The 21,485-nt window shown below is 40.5% G+C and overlaps 1 protein-coding gene across 13 annotated transcripts in view; it reads left to right on the forward strand.

Annotated features, from left to right (window-relative positions):
- NPAS3 (neuronal PAS domain protein 3) overlaps positions 1-21,485 on the forward strand; it is an 885,376-nt gene that overhangs the window by 193,570 nt on the left and 670,321 nt on the right. For 3 of the 13 annotated variants that reach the window (XM_077323060.1, XM_077323061.1, XM_077323066.1), the window contains one exon: positions 13,745-13,865. The exons of the other annotated variants lie outside the window; for them this stretch is intronic. In XM_077323060.1, coding sequence (XP_077179175.1) covers positions 13,745-13,865 — 121 coding nt within the window. The remainder of the gene's footprint in view (positions 1-13,744; positions 13,866-21,485) is intronic. 13 annotated transcript variants of the gene reach the window in all.

The following is a 21,485-nucleotide window of genomic DNA, read 5'->3' on the forward strand; positions in this document are numbered from 1 at the left end:
GCTTCAGAGGTGGTTGTGTTGACAGCTCTTGAGTTGCCTCTGGGTACATTGTAGAGTAAATCTTCTGATGGGCTCTCTGCATTTTGAACTGAGCTGCTGTGAATTTAATCGTACCCCCTCCTGAGCTATGTGATGTACAATTGAATTCACGTATTTAACAGGGACAGACCAAGATTTTATGATATCTGTACTTCTATTAAATCATGGCACGTACAAGAGAAAAGCTTTTGCTTACAGTTTTGTCATTCCCGAATGCAGATGATGCAAAAACTAGTAGAGGAGAAAGATAATATTATTAGTGGACAATAGCTTTCCTTTATTAAGAGGTACTTTACAGTTGGACCATAAGGAAGGCCGAGCAACAAAGAATCGAGGCTTTTGAACTCTGGTGCTGGAGAAGACTCTTGCGAGTCCCTTGGACTGCAAGGCGAACAAACCGGTCAGTTCTAGGGGAGATCAGCCCTGACTGCTCCTTAGAAGGCCAGATGCTGAAGATGAAACTGAAATACTTTGGCCATCTCTTGAGAAGGAAGGACTCTTTGGAGAAGAGCCTAATGCTGGGAGCGATCAAGGGCAAAAGAAGAAGGGGATGACAGAGAATGAGGTGGCTGGATGGAGTAACTGAAGCAGTAGGTGCAAACTTAAATGGACTCTGGGGAATGGTACAGGACAGGAAGGCCTGGAGGATCATTGTCCGTGGGGTCGCAATGGGTTGGACACGACTTCGCACTTACCAACAACAACAACATAAGCTGTTGAGGAATATAATAATCAAACAGTGGCATCTTCTGTTGCAGGACTAGATGGGCATTGCCCTCACTTTGAATGGGGTCACGATGGGTCGGACACAACTTCGCACCTAACAACAACAACTTTACAGATCAGATTACAGGATTTAGAAATCTCATGTGGAAAAATGCTTGAGAAAATCATGATAGAGTAAAAAGTAGCCCTTTCACATTTTATTATTCTATGAGTAAAAAATCCTGATGCAGAAAATCAGACAGCTTTCAGCCTTTTACAAAATAAGTTAATGTTCTGATATAGTTACTATAGGTTGTGAGATATATCTTGCATTATATATTTAAACATCCAATCTGCATCAGAATGAATGAATTAGTTACCCTAGTCCCAAAATAAGGAATTAAATGAAATATGGGTGTGATGAAAAATGGCTTTCTGTGGGTTTTCTGATTCTTTGTTAGTGATTTCATGTGGTGAACATTGCAGAAAGAAGTTCTCCTAACACGTACTCAGAGTGCCTCAGCTCTCCCCACACTTAGCTTTGAGGTTACACCTGTACTTTGTTGTGAGCCTCTTCAGAGTCAAGTATGACATTAGTGTCAGTGCCTCCTCCCTTTCAAATCAGTATTGTCTCTGTGTTGACTTCACTATGGACAAAGGAGTAATTCTTAGTGATGGCAATGCTCTCTGAATGGGCATTGCCCTCACTTTGAATTAGCTTTGTTTTCCTTCAATGGCATCATCATGTAGCTAATTCTACTTGGATATGACAATGTCACTGTTCCTAGGAAGAGGCCATATTTAATGAAACAAAAAAATAGTGTAGTGTGAGCTGGTGCAAAAAGATATGCCTTTTTTTTTGAGAGGGGGGTTGTATATACAATTGGGGGTTCTCAAAAGCCCCATTTTCCTCCCTAAAATGTTTGTTGGAAACATCCAGTTCAGTTTTATATTTTTTTCCCAAATAGAAAGCAAGCATAAAACTACTCTGACAAATCTGTATCAAGATATAAATAAAAATTCAAGAACAAATAGATGGTTGTTCTTGACTGGTTTGCCTATATTGAAACTATATTATTTTATGTGAAGTATGTGTAATAGAGCATTATACTTGAAAACTCTGTGTTGAATATTATTTCTGACAGCCTTTTTTAAGGTCACTAAAATTCCAATAATTCAGTACGGAATTGAAGTCGATTCCAGAGAAAAATTTAATATAGTATGCTTGCCTGCCAGGTTCAACATACTTTCACGGCATTGAAATAGTTTGACACATTGAAATATAAAATGCATTTGTCATATCTATTGGTGGAGTATTTTATATGATCACATCTAACAAAAATCAAGTCAAAATAAAACTTATGCTGCTGTTCTATACTTGTTACTTTAAATTCTTATTTGGCTTATGACAAGTTACAAATAATTCTGAAATGTGTTGCCTGGAACTACACTACACAATCCAATTAATTGTGAGAGATATTAATCTTCTTTTGTATGGATATAAATAATTAAGTAATACAAATTGTTCATGTTGTTTTGTTAGTATGATGTAGTGTTTAGATGTGTTTTGTTGCAAAGCTAGAACGGAATGATTTAGGATTTTTTCCCCTTGCAAATCCTTGCAAATAGATTTTGGACATGTTTTAATGGCTACAGCATATGCCAGGTGAGTAGAAGCCATGCAGAAATTTGCAGCCATTGAGTTATAGGTGGCCGCTTTGCAGCTGCAGGACTGGGGTGCCATCCAGGAAGAAGTGGCGTATGCTGTTGCCATTGTGTAGGTCATCAGTTTTCAGATATAATTACCATGAAACTTTTGGGAGGGCCTGCTGACTCTGCGGCAGCTGATTGCTGGCCCAGTTGGGTCTTCCATGGCAGGGTTGGTGGGTGCAGACCTGAGTGACCAGCAGCTTCAGAATGGTTCGCTGCTGCCCTATTTAAAGCCTTAGCATGTGTGTTGCTTTCACAGTCCACTTAGGGTACCACTCCTTCCTTTTATTTTATATATGTCTGCCTACCCAGGTGTGAACCCTTTTAAGGAGTCTTGGGCCTTAAGCTGTTTAGCGACATGCCCAGCTTGTGGGCTATACTTTCAGGGGGCAAGAGTTCCACCCAAACTGGAGAGCCAGTTTGGTGTAGTGGTTAGGAGTGCGGACTTCTAATCTGGAATGCCAGGTTCGATTCTGCGCTCCCCCATATGCAACCAGCTGGGTGACCTTAGGCTCACCACAGCACTGATAAAGCTGTTCTGACTGAGCAGTGATATCAGGGCTCTCTCAGCCTCACCCACCCCACAGGGTGTCTGTTGTGGGGAGAGGAATGGGAAGGCGACTGTAAGCCGTTTTGAGCCTCCTTCGGGTAGGGAAAAGCAGCATATAAGAACCAACTCTTCTTCTTTTTCTTCTTCCATTGGCTTGTGCCTTAGTGGGACCACCAGCTCACTAGGTTCCCCTAGCAGGTAGGAGAACCTGGACTGAAGGCAGGCCACCTGATGCATGGATCCATGCCCTGTGCTGCACTAGTGCACTAGAGCTGTGGCCTATGATACTCCAGTTCATTCTTTGTGTATTCTGTTTAGTTAATCCCTCTACTTCCTTTCTGGCTGCCCCTCCCTGCCCATAGGACTGCAATGTAAGTTTGACAGCAGTTCTCACAGCTACAACTTCTAATCTGTTGTGTTGGCCTGCTTGTTTCCACAAACAAAGAATTGCATACACACTATGGACCAGCATGTCAAAATGATTCCAGGGCTGTACTCAATAACTTGACAATGCAGTGTGGCCAGTTGAACTAATTTTTTTTAAACAATTATGTTACCTGATGTGCATGGGTTTCAGCCATGTAGAAGTAGCAGCAGTATCATTCTGATAATGTATTCATTGGGTAAGTTCATAAGGCAAGCCCTACTGATTATATGAGAGTCTCCACAGCCTCCAAGCACAACTCAAAGTCTCCACAGGAAAGAATTCAGCAAAATTACTTTTCTCCATCTCTGTCTCCCCTTGAGAGTTAAAAAAAAAATCTGATTATAGATGACAAACTTCTTACAATTATTTCCTCTGCATTAATAGCTTTAAAATGCTATAGAAGAATATTGTCAACCAATTATCCTTTTAAAAATAGCATTCTGATAATTAGGAAATGTTCCAAACTTTTTGATAAAGCAGAGGAATAGTCCACTTTTGTAGCAGTTGCGTATCAGTCTTTAGTTTGACAGATTTTTCTTTTAGATCTGCTGTATTCTTTCCGTATCTATAGATACTTTTGCATGCCATTCAAGTGCTCAAAATTGCTTAGAAATACTTTGAATTAAGCCTAGAAGTCCAATTTTCAGATGAAAATGTGTTACAAGAAAGAAGGGATTTTTCTTGAAGAACAGTATGAGTTTTGGCCCTGTATCAATACTCTAATGAAGGGGAAAAAAGTAGGGCTTTGCCTTAAAGATGTACAAAAAAAAAAATTACAAAAGGATTTCATAGCTTCAGTACAAGAAATGTTTAATGTTAAGCATCTAACTTAAACCTAGAAATATCTGTCAGGATAGCTCTTAGATTGTATCAAGCAGTTAACGTGAGGTCTACGATCTCTCAAGTAGGTTGATTATTAACAACTTCTCTTTTGTATATCTAAATAGGCCTTTTTTAAATGTAGTGGAAATGTGGATGGCTCTTAGACTCAGTTTTGGGCAAAAGTTTATATCATTGTGTAGTTAATGTGGGGTCGTACATTTTCAAATGATGATTATATTTTATATTTCACTGTTCTTTGTATTAATAACTCGTATTGCATCCTATATTTCTATCTTTATGAAAATAAAAAAAACTTGTATATAAAAAAAAAGAAAGAAGGGAGTTTTAGTAAAGTATCTATATGGCCCCTTCAGGTTATCAGTATTTCCCTGATTATCTTTTAAACAGAAAACAGAAAATATACTTTGTGGAAAAGAAGGCAAAATGAGAGAATCTGCATAACAGCTCAATAATTTAGTATATTTGCCAAGTTTTTGGTAGGATTATATTCATTTAGTGATTTGTGTTGCAATTACATACATAATTTATTATGTCCAGTCAGTTATGTACAAACATTGTAAGAGAAGCTGCTACAACTCTCACTTGGAATTACTGGGAAATAAAACTCAGTGGAACTTTCAAACAAAAGTTGCTGGACCTTTTTGCTGAAAATAAGTCCAGAAGGCTGAGCTTAATATAACATGTGGCAGGTGGCCTGCATTTGCCTGGAGAATTCCTCTAGGGCAAGACAGCTCTGCAAACACATAAATCCTTTTTTCTCTGTTATCTAGTAGCACATTTAGTTGCCATGGGGATCTTATTTATGCAGCAGATCCTCTGCAGTTCAGTTTGCGCCTAAAGTTTAACTGTACATCTGTTATGGTAAATGCTACATGGCAATATTTTCAAAACATTGCACCTTTGAACACTTCTTTTTGATTGATTTTGTTTTTCACATAACAAAACATCTTTTTGATCCCAATAAGATATTGTTAGTCATAGAACATCACAAATTAACCCCAACAGTTGATCTTTCTATATAATTCTCTCCAAGTAAGTTGGTAAGAACTTTTCTGTGAACATTGGAGTAATTATAAACTAAATAGTATAGAGTTTTGTGAAGGTGGCCAAAAGGCAGCCTAAAGTATGGCAAAATGAAGCTTGTGGATGTGACAAGCAAGTTTCTGTGGATGCAAATAGCCTGCCTCCAATATATGTTTTAGCTGCTGGGGTCAGCATGCCAGCAACAATTGCAAAGGGCCACTGAACTTATAGGTCAGATTTCCCAGACTGTTGCATCAAAATGCATCTATACTGTTCTGTTTCTTGTTCATAGCCAGAAATACACAGAAATTGTAATGTGTGTTACTGGTAGCATATGTAGTAGGCAGTGTAAACTGGGATGATGGCTGTGTCTTGGTTGATAAGTTAATCTAAAGATAACAAATCTTAGTGAAACAAACAGAGTCCATGTCATAGTGAGATAAATAACCTATGTCCTTGTTGAGTCCAGTGTATGCCAGTGTTTGAGTGTTGTAATAACTTGCATTTCTGCAATCTCCCTTTCTAGTCTGTTCTTAAAGTTCCTTTGCAATAAAACAGCAGAAAATTTGGGGCTTATTTATTTATGTACTTATTTATTTTCAGATTTTTAGGCTGCATCTCTCCAAAGAAGTCATGAGGCAGCTTTCACATCAAATACGTTTATATAAAATAAGAGTGATAAATACGAAAAAACAGTTTCAATAATTCTTATTGCAATCGCTTTGTCCCAAAAAATATTGTAATAAGCCAGGCAAACAAATTATGATATACTACCTTGTGGCTTGACTTTAGATGAGGCCCAACACTCTGGGCGGTAACCCAGAGATGGAGTAGGTAGGGGATCTGAGTATATGCTAGGTGCAGCCCTGAGTCTCAAACAAATGCCTGGCGGAAGAGCAATGTTTTGCAGGCCCTCCAGAACTTTGGAAGTACCATAAGGGTCCATGTGACTGCCAGCAGCATATTCTACCAGGCTGAAACCAAGGATGAAAAGGCCATGGCCCTGGTTGAGACCAGTTGCACCTCTCTGGCACCGGGGATTGTCAGCAGGTTGGAATTTGCTGAGTGGAGAGCTCTTCGGAATGGGGGATGGGGGGGTTGGGGAGGCTTCCTTAGGTATGCTGGTCCCAAACCACATAAACATTAAAATCAGCACCTTAAAGTTTATCCAGAACTCAATTGGCAACCAATGCAGCTACTGGAGAACAGGTCGAATATGGATTTTCAATGGAGTCCTTGTAAGGACCTGAGAAGCTGCATTCTATACAAAGTGTACTTTCTGAGTCAGGAATAATGGAGGGCCTATGTAGCGCAAGTTACAGTAGTCTAGCCCGAAGGTAACCATTGCATGAGTCACCATGGCTAGGCATTTTGAGGCCAGATAGGGCTCTAGTAGCTTTGCCTGGTGTAGGTGGAAAATGCCTGGCAAGCTATCTTAGTGACTTGGTCTTTCCTATTCAGTGAGGAGTTGAGGATGACTTCCTAGATTGTTGACCAACTGTGCAGCCTAAATCTGCATGTTGTCAAGACAGGGAAGGCACACTTCATCATCTGGTCCTTACCAACTCAACTGCAGAACCTCCGTTTTCAGTAAATTTAGCTTCAGGTAGATTTGCTGGAACAATTCTGCCACAGCTCCCAGACATCTGGCCAACAATTCAGGGTTGGCCACACATGAATAACTAGACCTGGGTTTCATCTGCATACTGCTGCCAACCCAGCCCAACATCCTGGAGAAGCTGTGTTAGAGGGTACATGAGGGTTAAAGAGTATTGGGGAGAAGATTGCACCTTGTGAAACTCCACACTGGTGTTTGTAACGGCATGATTGTTCCTCCCCAATAGCAACCATGTGTTTTGAAGGAAGGAGACCAACTTTGAAGGAAGGAGACCAGCTACTGAAGGGTTGTGCCCCATATCCCTGAGGCAGTGAGCTAGCAGCTCATGATCAACATAGTTGAATGCTATGGTAACGTCTAGTAATACCAAGAGTGCCTAGCTACCTCAGTTCACCTGTTTACGGAAGTCTTCTGTCAGAGCAACCAGCACTGTCTCCATCCTGTGACCCAGTCGGAAGCCAGACTGGAAAGGGTCCAATATTGAAGTGTCATCTAGGTATGCTTTCAATTGGTCAGCAGCCGCCTGTTCAACTACCTTCCCCAGAAACACAAGATGTGACATGGTCCAGTAGTTGGCAGGGTCCTGGAGATAAAACCTTTTTTTTCCAATAGAGGCTGGCCCACCACCTCCTTTAACCTGCCCACGAATGTCCCTGATACAAGAGACCAGTTGATAATGGTTTGGAGAGGCCTCTAAATCCACTCATCAAGGAGCTACGAGGGTCAGGGGTCCAGGAGGCAGGTGGCTGGCCTGATCGAAGACAGCAATCTCTCCAGCTCATTTTATGAAAGCTCTCTGAGACTGTAAAGAATGCACCTAAAGATGGCCAAAGGGCATTCAGTTCACTTACTATATTAATTGTTGGGGGAAGATTTCAGTGGAGAGACAATTATCTGTGAAAAAGCTCACAAAGGCCTCACAATATAATGTTAATTGCTTATTATTTGGGGGCCCTTCTCTGAGGGCAATAAGAGATCAAATTACTGTAAACAATTGTGCTGGGCGAGAACTCACTGATGCAATGGAAATTTGTAGCTGTTCACAGTTTCCACTGTCATCTTATAGGCTCTCATAAGTCTCCTATAAGCCAATTCTTCACAAGTCTCCCTCCAATCATTTCAGTTTCTTTTCTCTCTACTTCCTAGTATAACAAGGATGGTCATGGAGAGGGCATCAGGGCGCAATGGCATCAATGGCTGTAAACATCTGGTTGTCCCATTTACTGAGTCATCTAGTGAATCACTGGGTGGCATCAGGTCCCACATGGATGCTGAAGTCTCCTAGGACCAGGATCCTGAGGTACTGCAACACCCAGGCTGCCACTGCCTCCAGGGGGTGTCACAGAGTATCTGCTGGTGCATTAGGTGGATGGTGCACCATTGAGATAGCCAAGCCCTCAACTACATCCAATCCTAGGCCTATATATTCAATTTCTGGGATCGATAGCACCAGGAGTGTGCTGAAGGAGAAAGCCTCCTGGATCATTTTCTCAACCCCTTCCCCAACCTGACTATTGGAGGACTGACTACCCAAGAGGGGCAACCTTTTGGGTCAGGGGTAGTCAACAAGACCCATTATACACGGGGGAAATAACACACATTCGGGGTGGAATGGCGGTGACTAAAATCACCGATAACGCACGGTGCCGGCTGCAACCGGCCGCAGCTTCGGTGCATGCCCCCGAAAAAGCCGCGCTAGCATAACACGGAAGAAAGCGCAGCTTCCAGGAGACCGGGGCGCAACCAGAAGCGGCACCGGGATCACCGCGTGCATAATCGGTTACTCTAGGTTTTGCCGCCGTCGCGCCCCATCCTGTGCATAGCCGATGTGCTTTGTGTCTTCCCTCTCTGCGTTTTCCATGTGACCCAAAATCGCCGTTTTGGCAGCCCTGCATAATGGGCCCCTGTGTTCCTTCAGATGTTCATGGACTACAATTCCCACGAGCCCCTGCCAACAAACGCTGGCTTACAGTCGCCTTCCCATTCCTCTCCCCACAACAGACACCCTGTGGGGTGGGTGAGGCTGAGAGAGCCCTGATATCACTGTCCGGTCAGAACAGTTTTATCAGTGCCGTGGTGAGCCCAAGGTCACCCAGCTGGTTGCATGTGGGGGAGTGCAGAATCGAACCTGGCATGCCAGATTAGAAGTCCGCACTCCTAACCACTACACCAAACTGGCTCTCCTGACTGTTTCACCCTCCTACATCCAGGTCTTGGTCACACATGCCAGATTATTTTATGCTCTGTGAAATAGCTTGCTGTTTATAAACCTAGTGTTACACAGCATTAGTGTTGGAGTTAGGTTAGTATCCATAATCCCTCCTCCTGCATCTCTGGGGATGGAACAAAGGTTAGAAAGGGTCTGAGCATAACCGTATCTTTGGCCCATTCTCTTTAACAACCTTCTCCTGCCACCATACCTCCCACAGCCACTGATACTCAGAATCTTTGACCCTTCTAGAGTTCGGGCACCTGAAAAGCATACTCTGTCTGTCTGACTGTCTGTCTGTCAAATCTAATTTATTCACCACCCCTCCCAACATAACCGGCCTGGGACGGTTTACAACAAAATGGAACACCCTACCCCTCAGACTGAAGGAAGAGAACAAGCAGCTAGGACAAATAGCTGTTCAGTGGGATAAGGCCCAACTAACAACTAGGCTTGTGCAATTCGGCCGCTTCGGCGGCCGTTCCCTCTGGGTGAAGCCACGCCACGCCGTGGGGGGGGGAGGGAGGTGCCGGCATCGGCGTGACAGCGGGCACAACCACGCAGGTGTGTGTTTAAAATAGAGGTAACGAGATCAACATTCCTTTTTTCCAGTGAGAAGATAAGCAGTGGTATTCTCCATTAATTTGCTGGATTGTTAACAAACGTAGTCCATTGTGAGTTGGAGTAATCAAGGTTTGAGAGAGTGTGGATGAAACTAACTAACAATAATTAGCTAACTAACAATAATTTTAAACTCCCCTCACCCTGCAATAATTACTTGAAATACTCTATAGGTTTAACATTGTCTGTAATTAATGCCAAAAGTGTATTTATTTTATTATTACATTTCTAGTCCGTCCTTCCACAAGAACATCAAAAATTTAAAATTTTAACATTTTTAAAGTTAAAGAAATTAAAAAAAAAGATTTCCCCAAATTCCACATTCTTAACAAAAAACAAAAGGGGAAGGGGCAACATACAACATATAGTCCCTCAGATGTAAATTTGTTAGTTAAACTTGGAATAGGAATGCCAGTGGATTTTAAAATGTTATTCCAAGGCCTCAACAAAAAGGAGAAAATATCCTGACCCCCTACCTGGGTCAAAATAAGGAAATTGTGCTAAAACCTCTGTAGGATAAAACATATTGTAAAATTGATATGAATAGTTATTAAAATTACAAATCCAACACGTTTCGGCATCTCTGCCTTTATCAATGGTCAACTATTTATATCAATTTTACAACATGTTTAACCCTACAGAGGTTTTAGCACATTTTACTTATTTTGACTCTTTTTACTCCAAGGCTTCAACCATAGTCCTGGAGGAGCCACTCTGTGTTTCATGCCCTGCAAAACTGTTTATAGTCTCATAGAGACATGATCTGAGTAGACAGAGTGTTCTACCAGGCCTGGGTCAGGGCTGAAAAGATTCTAGTTACATCCAATTTAATTTAATTTCTTTAGGGCAGGAGATCCTGAGCAGATTTTGCTTGCTACCTCTCAATATCCTTTGGGGGACATTGATTTGCTGCATTTTACATATTTTAAGCAACAGAAAGACACCCCCCGAAAAAAAAAGGTTATACACAAATGTTTAAAAAAAAATCAGAGTAAAGAATTGCAACTAGTATGGAAATTTAGGAAAAATACATAAGTGCTGTAAAATCACAACCTAATTATGGTGACTGCTGCAAGAAACTTCCAAGGCAGAGGTGGTTTCCCATTGCATTCCTCTGTGGGTTTCTTTGTTGGTCTCCCATCAAAGTACCAACTGTGCTTAGCTTCTGAGATTTGGTAAGATTAGGTTAAACCATGCTACCTCCCTTCCCTTCCAAATTTAGGATGGGTCCCTGTTTTTCTTCATGGCATGTGTGTGTGTATGTGTGCGGTGGGGAACTTAGTCTTTCAGGTTTATTCTGACTTCTTTTCAACAAGCCTTCTCTAAAGAGCCATGAGCCATGCTAGCACTTAGTACCAAAGACATAACTTGTACGACCTATGCTTTTGTTTTCATGATTAGTTGCCCAAATTGAAACTGTCTGTGTTTAATAATTTTTTAATAAAATTAGTTTTATGTTTTTTTTTGTTTTTTTTTTGGCGAACTAGGTAAATGGTAACAAGTGTTACCACAATGAAATGGCCTGCAATAAGAAAGGGCAAGATAATTGTTGGATAGTTTATTATTCTAGCATTTTGCCTGTGATGCCTTTTTTTTAGTGAGGACAAGGACTCCCTGCAAGGCCTTTATTTGGATTGAATTTGAACATATTGCTGTCCTTATGAAAATGAGTGAAACTTTGATGGGTCTTGAACTTTGTAGAGACTGAGCTGCAGAGTCATAAGAGTATAAAGACCTTTTTCATTCAACGTTTCATTGTCTTAAAGTGCAAAATAAGTCATCTTGGTGGTTTGACACCCTTTTTCTGTTTCTCATTAATTTTTTAAAAAGCTGCAAACATGTTTTAAAAAAGAAAACAATTAACAGTAAATAAGCCATAGAACAATTGAATTTTCAGCAGCCTAAAATGATATCATTAGAACAGTCTGCAGCTTTATAATAGATTATAAGAACATCTAAAAAGATTGAATTTTTGAATTAAGTCCTGGACAGAAGATATAGTTTACCCTAGTACCTAAATGAGTAAGATAGATGCCACCCTCTCAGATGTTGAGTGTTACCACTGTTAAGCTTATTTCTGATTGCCATCCATGTCGCTTCTGCAGCTAAAAGCATAGATAACAGATCTTGAGAAGATCTTAACCTGCACACTGGCCATTGCAGGTCACATGGACTCAATAATGATCCTCCTCCCAATTCACTGATTTTTTTCTGCACAGTCAAGTCACTTCAGATTTTCTTTGTAATCAGTTCACAAGTATTGAATTCGGGTTGGGCATAGTTCTTTCACATGTCTGCTCTCCCTCTGAACTTTCAGCTGTACAGTCAGTTTTTATTTTCTCATTTGCCTTATTTGAATTTCATGGAATTGTGCTGTTGTCATTGGTGGCATCACAGCATCTCCCCATTTTTATTTTTGTGTATACTTATATTGATACCATGCCTGAATTTAAAAGGATCAAAAATGACCACATGCTCAGAAATGAAAAGAAAGTGGGGCATCTCCATTGGAATGCAGGGCTACTGCTGGGAAGGGTAGCACTCTTGGGTCAGGGAGCTGCAGCTGGCTATGTGGGAGTGTCAGTGCAAGTCACAGACTAGAATCATAGGCCATCTAGGCCCAACCATACAGGTCTGGTAGTCCAACCCCACTGCTCATGCATGATCATCCTAAAGCAGTGGCCCCCAACCTTTTTGAGGCTGGGGACTGGCGGCAGCAGGGAGGGCAATTGCTGTGCATGTGCGGCCGCGCACTCGACATGCGCGGCTGGAATTGCACATGCATGAAAGTGCAGCGCATGCACGATTTTGGCCGCGCATGGTGCATACACGCATGTGCGGCCCTACTTCCCTTCCCCCCCACGGTAAGAAGTTTCCCGGGCCACAAGCTTGCGGCCTGGGAAGTTTTTTAATGCGGGGGGGGGCGGGGAGAGGGAGCCGCAGCCTGGTGGTTGGGGACCACTATCCTAAAGCATCCTTGATAGGTATCTGTTCAGATGCTGCTTAAAAGACTGCCAGTAAGGGGAAGCTTACCACTTTCTGAGGCGGCTGATTCCGCTTGTGAGCTACTCCGTCTGCGAAATTTTTCTCCCAAGTATCTAGCCAGTATCATAGTTTAAAGCTGTTACTGCATTAACAGGAACTGCTCCCTGTCCTAAATGACAACCTTTCAAATACTTAGAGAGAGTAATCACATCTCAGTCACATTGGAGATGTTGTGTTCAATGGTTTTTGTACAAACATAGTTCAGCCTGGATCACTTCATTATACATTTATTTTCCAATTCAACAATAATTATTTATTTGAAACACTCCTGTGCTGTCCTTTCTGCCGAGATAGAGTCCCCAAGGTGTTGGATATCAAAACGTTAAAGCATTTCTGTGATTGATAGTTTCTGCAGAAAAAAACCTTGTACTTTCCCTTCACAACACTTTAGTGGGTGAGATATGTGTTTGGGAAAGTTTGCAAGAGAAGGTTAAGCACTTTCTCCCCATTGTTCCCCTGCCCCAGCACTGTTCTTCTTATTAAAAATGGAGTTTCTATAGAATAAAACAGAAGATCCAATCATGAGACTACTTTTTGTCTAACAAATCAATGTGATTTATATTACATGTACAATTGGAGTAATTGTGAAAAAGAGTGCCTCTTAAAAATGTTCTGAGCAGAGATTAAAAACATGATGATTCATAATTATTTTATGAGTGTTTTCTTCTTTTTCATTACTGTTCCTAGTTTTTAGAAGGTCCTGGCTTTGGATAGGAACCTGTATTGAATAACATCTCAGTTATTCAAACAAAGAATGTGGGAGAAGTGGGGAGATTTTTCTGTATTTTCCTTTTCCTTTAGGGATTCATGAGTTTGCTTGGCTTAGGACTCTGTCCGGTCTGATCCAATCCTGGGTCTTCTCCTTTAGACTGCTTTCTTCAGCCAATACCTACTTGACCATTTCCCCTACCCTTGACTCCCATCTTCCCTTGTCTGCTTTTTGCCATCTCCTAGGGACTGCTACTGACCTACCAGCCTATGACTGCTTCACAGTGGTAATTGCCTCACCCAGAAAGTCATGCCTGATGGACCCTTCCAACATGGGCCAGCTGCCAGCCTCAGTCTCCCAGTATAGGTAGGAATTGATGTTGTCCATGTTATGACAATCTGAGAACAGGTGATGATTAGAAACTGGATACATGGCTACAAATACATGTGGGATACACATCCTAGTACAGCTTCAGAATTGCAGGTTAACTGACAGGATAACATAGAGAGAGGGCATTTTTGTTGGAGAATTTTATAAAATTTTGTGAATAATTTGGAATGGTGTTTAGTTTGTATGTGGTAACTTCAGAAGAAAAGTGATAGTTTAGAGTGAGAATAATGTATTATAATAGTTTAACCTTTTGAGTTAGGATTCTTTTTTGTGTTAGATTATGGGTTGGATCCCACCAACTAATAGAATTATCATCAATAGAATTATCATCAATTCCCCCTTTTCATAGCTGACCTACTATTGTTGAGATTCCCCATCTCCCAGGAGCAGGATTTCAGGGGAATTTTGGGCTACACGAACTCACACTTAGCAGACAGAAATCCTCCCATCAGTTGTAATTCTTGGTGGGACCTAAGCCATCATAGAATAAACATTATTGATTTATCTTAAGGATATAAAGCCACCTTATATGAAGTCATGTCATTGATATACTTATCCTTTTGCTGCCTACTCTGACAGACAGTATGTCTTTCAAGGTTTCAGAAAGAGATCTTTTCTACTTCTAGAAAGATACATAAAATTCAAATCTTACAAGGTATTTTAATGTGGAGACAAAAATTAAGAATATGTCCTTTAGTTTTGCTGTAAAGGCATAAAATATTGAAAGAGGGATAATGTTGAACATTATGAATTTAAATATTTAAATATGTATAATTTAAATATTTAAATATGTATAATTTTTTCTTCTTAGTTGTTTTCCTTTAAGCATATTTTTTCTTCAAACCCACGTGTTTCTTTCAACATATGTTTTCCTGAATGAACAACTGTCCATGGTTCATTAGTTTGTCTTTTGAGACTTGCATTTATTTTGATAAGGTGCTGAGGGTTTTATTTATTTTACCTAAGAGAAGAACTAGAAAAGTGTATTTTTCTCTAAGTTTTTGCTTATACTATTGTAAAATCTGATTTCTGGATGAAACTATTGGAAAAATACCTTAATGCTTTAACTGGTTTGAAAGATTTTTAACAGGACCTTATTGGAGTATCAGAGCTTGAATTTGCATATTCTCTCTGCCAGTTGAGCGCAGATTCCTATCATTCTTTATTTCAATTTTTAAAACACTTTTATTACTATTGTTAGATACTTTCTGAAGAAATCACTCCTTATCCTTATATTCCAGGTGATGAAAATGTTTCTTTCTTGACCCACACTTCTTACCATGTATGTAGTAAATAGTTTGGCGATTGTTCCAATAATTTTGAAACCTTGAAAGAAAGAGAGCATCACAGTTCTTTTTTGGGGAAAGAGGAATTTTCAACACTAAAGGTTATTTCTAAAGATCTTAATAATTTGTCTACTGAGCATGCCAAGAATTAACTGTTTGCTTTTCAAAACAAACTTTTAAAGACAGGAAAACACAATTGGGCTTTTTAGTAAGAGTAGTGATGTTCTATTTTTGCCTTATAGTATTTTAGAAGGCATATTTGGCAGAGAAAATGGATTTATTAATGAACAGTTTACTGTGACTGTTTTTCTTATATTCTCCAAGTCTCCTTAAAAACAAAAGTAATCCCTTATATAGAATCATAGAATAATAGAGTTGGAAGGCATCTTGTGGGTCATCTAGTCCAACTCCCTGCACTATGCAGGACAATCACAACCCTATCACTCATCCACTGTAACCTGCCACCCCCTTAAACTTTCACAGAATCACCCTCTCCCATCAAATGGCTATCCAGCCTCTGTTTAAAAATTTCCAAAGATGGAGAACCTACCACCTCCCGAGGAAGTCTGTTCCACTGAGAAACCGCTCTGTCAGAATCTTCTTCCTGATGTTTAGACGGAATTTCTTTTGAATTTCATTCTCCGGGGCAAGAGAGAACAACTCTGCTCCATCCTCTATATAGCAGCCTTTTAAATATTTGAAGATGGTTATCAAATCTTCTCTCAGTCATCTTCTCTGCAGGCTAAACAGATCAAGCTCCCCGTACCTTTCTTCATACATCTTGGTCTCCAAACCCCTCACCATCTTTGTTGCCCTCCTCTGGACATGCTACAGTTTGTCTGCATCCCTCTTCCACTGGGGTGCCCAAAACTGAACACAGTACTCCAAGTGAGGCCAAACCACAGCAGAGTAAAGTGATCTGGACACGATACTCTGTTTGATGCAGCCCAAAATCCCATTTGCCTTTTTAGCCACCAAGTCACACTGTTGACTCATGTTCAATGTATGGTCTACTAAGACTCCTAGATCCTTTTCGCACATGCTACTGCCAAGACAAGTTCCCCCGTCCTATATTGGTGTGTTTGGTTTTTCCTACCTAAATGCAGAACTTTACACTTGTCCCTATTGAACTTCATTTTATTCAGTTTAGCCCACTTCTCGAGCCTATATAACTTAGGCAAAATCAAGGCTGCTTTCTGACTAGTTTAATTATTCTTCTAGTGTTAACTGTTGTGTATTATTTCCTTTTTAAAAGAAGAGTCTTATGTTCACTGCATCATAAATGCCTGATGAGTAGCAAAGCTTGCATGTTACTCTAAGATTGTGTAGAATAGTGCAAGGAGCATATTGAGATTCTAAAGAGTTGATGGTGAAATGCTTTAGGATGCTTTGGGCTGATCCTGCGTTGAGCAGGCGGTTGGACTAGATGGCCTGTATGTCCCCTTCCAACTCTATGAGTCGATGATTCTATGATTCTATGAAATGTTCTATCAGCATCAGGTAAACCTGGAAAATAAAATGTGTATGGAAACCATTTATATTTACATGTTTATACCATCCATAATGAAAAAAGTGTCAATAAATACTTGGAAAATATGGATATTAATAACATGCAAATCTTCTTTTGAAGCCATTATTTACCTTAATCATAAGTTACATAAGACATATTTATTTGACACATGGTAATTCAGTATACCTCAATATCTCTAATTGTCAGTATGCCAAAATCTGAAACCACAAGGCAGATTTTTCTACAAATGTGAAAAATGTGCCAGGGTTTCAGAAAAATCTGACATCTATAAAAAGAGGGATATTAACCCGCCCCCCAAGTAACTGAAGTAGTACCTGTAAATGCAAGAAACAAATGTCTTCAGTGACTGTTGCTAGGTAACCACAACGATATTGCCAGCGTTTAAGTTTTGGTTTCTCTCAGCAAAGGCAGGGTCAAGGCCCATTTCAGAGCTCTCTTGGCCTTTAAGGCAGGACTTGTGGTCAGGCTGGGCAGCAAAGAGTGGATGACTTGTGTGGTTTCCACACAGAAAAGGACCTGCTTGGTTCTCGTTGCTGGTATGGGTGGTGATTAAACACAGCAGTAATTGGGACTTATGGGTTCAGGAGCACCCCAAGTTATGAACCTATTTCTTAAAGGGCAGTGATATCCTATCCTATCCAAAGTAGGTGGCTCCATTAATCCTGGGTTAGACCATCTGCTTGCCAATAGCACTTTTGTTTTGTTAAAATTAACATTCAATTTACTATCCTGCATCCACCTCTAGGCTCTTCAGGGGTGCTACAGCCTGTCTGTGATCTGTCAGAAGCACAAGGGAAATGTGTGTAAGCTGCATATTTGTGAGAGCCCAGCCCAAATTATTGCATCAACCTACCCAGCAGTTTCATGTAGGTCTTAAAAAGCATTGGAGAACAAGATGAAGCCTTGCAGCACCCTACAAGCTAGAGGTCAAGAGACTGAAAAACTGGCACCCTGTGCCATCTTCTGACTCTTACCATGCAGGTACGACGGGAACTATTACAAAACCAGTCCCACTCCAAAAGGTGGTCAAGAAGGATACCATGATAGATGGCATCAAAAGCTGTTGAAAGATTGAGGTCATAAGAGTTGTACTTCCTCAGTCTATCTCATGGCATAGGTGATCTATCATGGCACCCAATGCTGTTTCATCAAGAAATCCCTGGAGTTGTCTAGCCACTACTCACTCAATCACCTTGCTCAAGAATGGAATATTTGAGATTGGTCCATAATTATTCAAATATCTTGTATCTAGGGTAGCCTGTTTCAAGGATAGATAACCACCCCCACTCCGAAATAGACATCAACTGCTTCTTTGACCCAGCAAGCCCCCTCCCCCCAGCAGATGTAGGCAACCAGAAAGGACAAGGATCATACAAGCAGGCAGTTAACCTCAAACTTCTAAGAATCCCATCCATCTGTTTAGACTGAATAAAAATATCCAAAGAATTGGACAGGTTGGAACTCCATCACTCCTAATATGGAATCTAAATTGGCCCAAGTATATGAGATTTTATGTGTGAACAAAATGTCATATTGGTTTTTCGTAACAGAAAACAGAACCTATCCCGGGCTATATTAAACAATTCCACAATAAATACAAATAAACGTTTCTTATCTCTTCTTATATATTTATGTGTATAAGCACAACCAGAACGGCCTCTAGATTAAACCGTTTTCAATTTTGTTTTCCTCAGTGGTTGTCCTTCTTTAAATTATATTATATATATGTGGCCTTTGGCTCTCAGGTTTGGGGAGGTCTGTTCAAAAGACTCATCCCATATATTTAATATAGCCCGGGATAGGTTCTGTTTTCTGTTACAATAATTTTGAACCATCCCTTTCTTTTCGTGGTGTACTCTTACATTGGTTTTTCAAGCAGTCTAGATCCTACCTCTTTCTGCAGTCTAGATCCCAACAGCTCTGACCACATGGAGCAGCGCAACCAGCCTCCAATGTGCAGACCCAATGGTGGTTGTTTCTTTGCCACTGTCACTATCACAGAATATGCTTTAAAATTAGCTGTAGCCCATGTCATATCAGATTCATCCTGAGTCTTCCTCCACTGTTGCACTGGCTGTCTCCTTTGTCAATTTGTCATCTGTACCTCCTCAGCAAGTCAAGTAGTTACTATTTACTAACCACTTTATACATGTTTATGTTCTATTTTTGTTTAACTTGGAATTCTAACTTTTAAAAAAGAGAAAAATATGACATTGTCTGCTCAACTGTTGTGAAATAACAGTATTTTATTTAAAGTATTGATTTAAATGTGGTCCAGTAACAGTCTGCTGACCTAACAATTGACAGTATTTTATGTATTAATTGAAAGACGTCCTAATCTTGTTTTTGGTGGTGAATTATTTCAGGATGCATTGTTTTTGCTAGCTAGTAAGAATGATTTAAACTGTATTATTTTAGCAAGTACTTGTTTAGGGTATAATCTAGCTGTGTACATTTGTATTCAAGGGCTTTACTCTCTGTTTTTTGCTGCCTTTAAACCTACATTTTTACTGCATTGGGATGAAACACTCAAGGTCTGTCTGAATGTTGTAAGGCAGTGGTCCCCAACCTTTTTATCACCGGGGACTGGTCAATGCTTGACAATTTTACTGAGGCCAAGGGGGGGTTAGTCTTTTGCCGAGGGACATTGGTGCTGCCTGAGCCCCTGCTCCACTTGCTTTCTCGCGGGCGCCCCTGACTTCCCGCCACCCGCTGGGGGGGCACTGCCAGCAGCAGCTGCACAGTACCATGCCGAGGGGGAGCACCAGCCATGGTTGCCACTGGAGAGCACCAAAAGTGTGCCAGCAACCGAGTGGCAGGGCAGCCCCCAAGGCAGCAGCTGGGGAGGACGACGAGGAGGAGCCGTGGACCAGTACCAACTGATCTATGAACCGGTCCCAGTTCCTGGACCTGGGGTTGGGGACCACTGTTGTAAGGGATGGTGGAGGTTACTTCCAAAAGAGAAACATGTAGAGTACACCCAGTTCATCTTGAAGGAAAGTCATGTGAGCAGTTCCTTTTGTCAACATACACTTGACCTGAAAGTTAGGCTGTATGCAGGGGAACCATGAAAACTCCTGTAAATAGTAATTAATTGTATTTCTGTATATTTGTTCAAGCATTGGTAATAAAGATGGGGTTTTGTATGGGAGGGAATTGTCTTCCCAGTTCTAGATGGATTATTGCTTAAACTGATAAATTAAGTAAAGAGATTAACAGGTTTATTAGATTCTGTTTTGTTTGATAAATAAGTTAATGTAGTTGAAAGTGCAGAAATTGGCTTGTTACCTGGCATCTGTTGAGCTAGCTGCAATGAACAATCTCTATGACTTCAGGACCGGAGTGTTGTCATGTACTTTACCTGGAAATGTTTTTGAATGTGATAGCAAAATTTTCAATTAGTACAGAATGCAACTGCTTTTCTGTTAACTGTTTCCCTGTGGTGCATCTTACCTTACTGTTATGTTATTTATATTGTCTACCTGTTTGCTTCAGGGTCAAATTCAAGATGCTGATTCATAGCCATGGGTCTTAGCCTGAAGGACTATGTTTTATGGTATGAACTTCTGCACTAACCTAGATCTTCCAAGTAGTCTTGAATGTTTCATTTCTGAGGACTTCTCCATCAGCTGTTGCTTGAATATGGATATTCTCAGCCATGGCACCTGTCCTTTAGAAATTTCTCACAGAAGACAGGAAGATCCCCATCTTAGTAGGCACTGCAAAATCTCACTATTTAAGAAAACTTTTGGCGACTGTTGAGTAATTCATGAAGTTTATGCAGTGAAGCAGGTGCAGTGAAGATGAAGTTAGGGCTATTTTTTATCATGTCCGTATTTATGTTTAATGTTTTTAATTTTAATAGGAATTTAGAGAACTTTAATATTTGGGAGGTGGTGTACACATTTGGTCTTGTAAGTCTCTTTGAGCTAACATTTGACACCAATGGGGTAAAATAGAGTAGAAATTAATAATACAATTATTGAACAACTAAATTTTCCATGCCGTTAGTGCTTTTCAGCATTATGGCCAGAATACAGCCACCGGGAAGATTGATTCTGTGAGAATCCGTCAGCAAGATGAAAGAGCTGAAACTCTTTGTAGTTGGTTTGCGCGGCTGTGTATTGCCTCATTTCCCTTTGTCTAGATTATGCTATCACCCACAACCCCACGCTTTGTGTACAGAAGGGACCCCCATTGCTGTTAGTAATCAAGAAATATATTGACAGGTGCATTGAGTTCTCTAGCTGAGTTTTATTGCCATTGGAAAAGGCCTGCTGCAGAGTAGGTTTCCTTCAAATTCACTAGGAGTGGTTGGAAAGTGGATAATTTGGAGAGTTCAGGTAGGCTGAAATTTCAAAAGAGACCTTCAGTAAGCTCATGTAATTTGCAGCAATCTGTATGTGTTTGTCTCTGACATGCTTGTGGCTATATGGAAAGCAGCCAAGTGAAGGAATAGCAGTCTGCTAGACTGAAAAAAAGGAATTGCTCATGTTATTTTGATATACTTTGCATGCCATGGTGGTATTACCATATTGACCAAAGAAACATCTGGGGGCACTATTTATACACTTATAATAAGATAATGATGGAAACTGACCATGGTGATTTATTTTCTGGAGGTGTGTTTGCGATAATCAGCTAGGGGACTAATGCCTGATTTCTTACAACAGCTGAAGCATTCGGTGACACTTCTTGGATGACTTCCTGTGGCTCTGTTATGATAGTTTCTTCTCACTGAAATGTAATTGTAAGAAAACTCTCCTAGTTCACGGATTA

This window comes from Paroedura picta, chromosome 2 (genome assembly GCF_049243985.1).
Source record: "Paroedura picta isolate Pp20150507F chromosome 2, Ppicta_v3.0, whole genome shotgun sequence".
NCBI lineage: Eukaryota > Metazoa > Chordata > Lepidosauria > Squamata > Gekkonidae > Paroedura > Paroedura picta.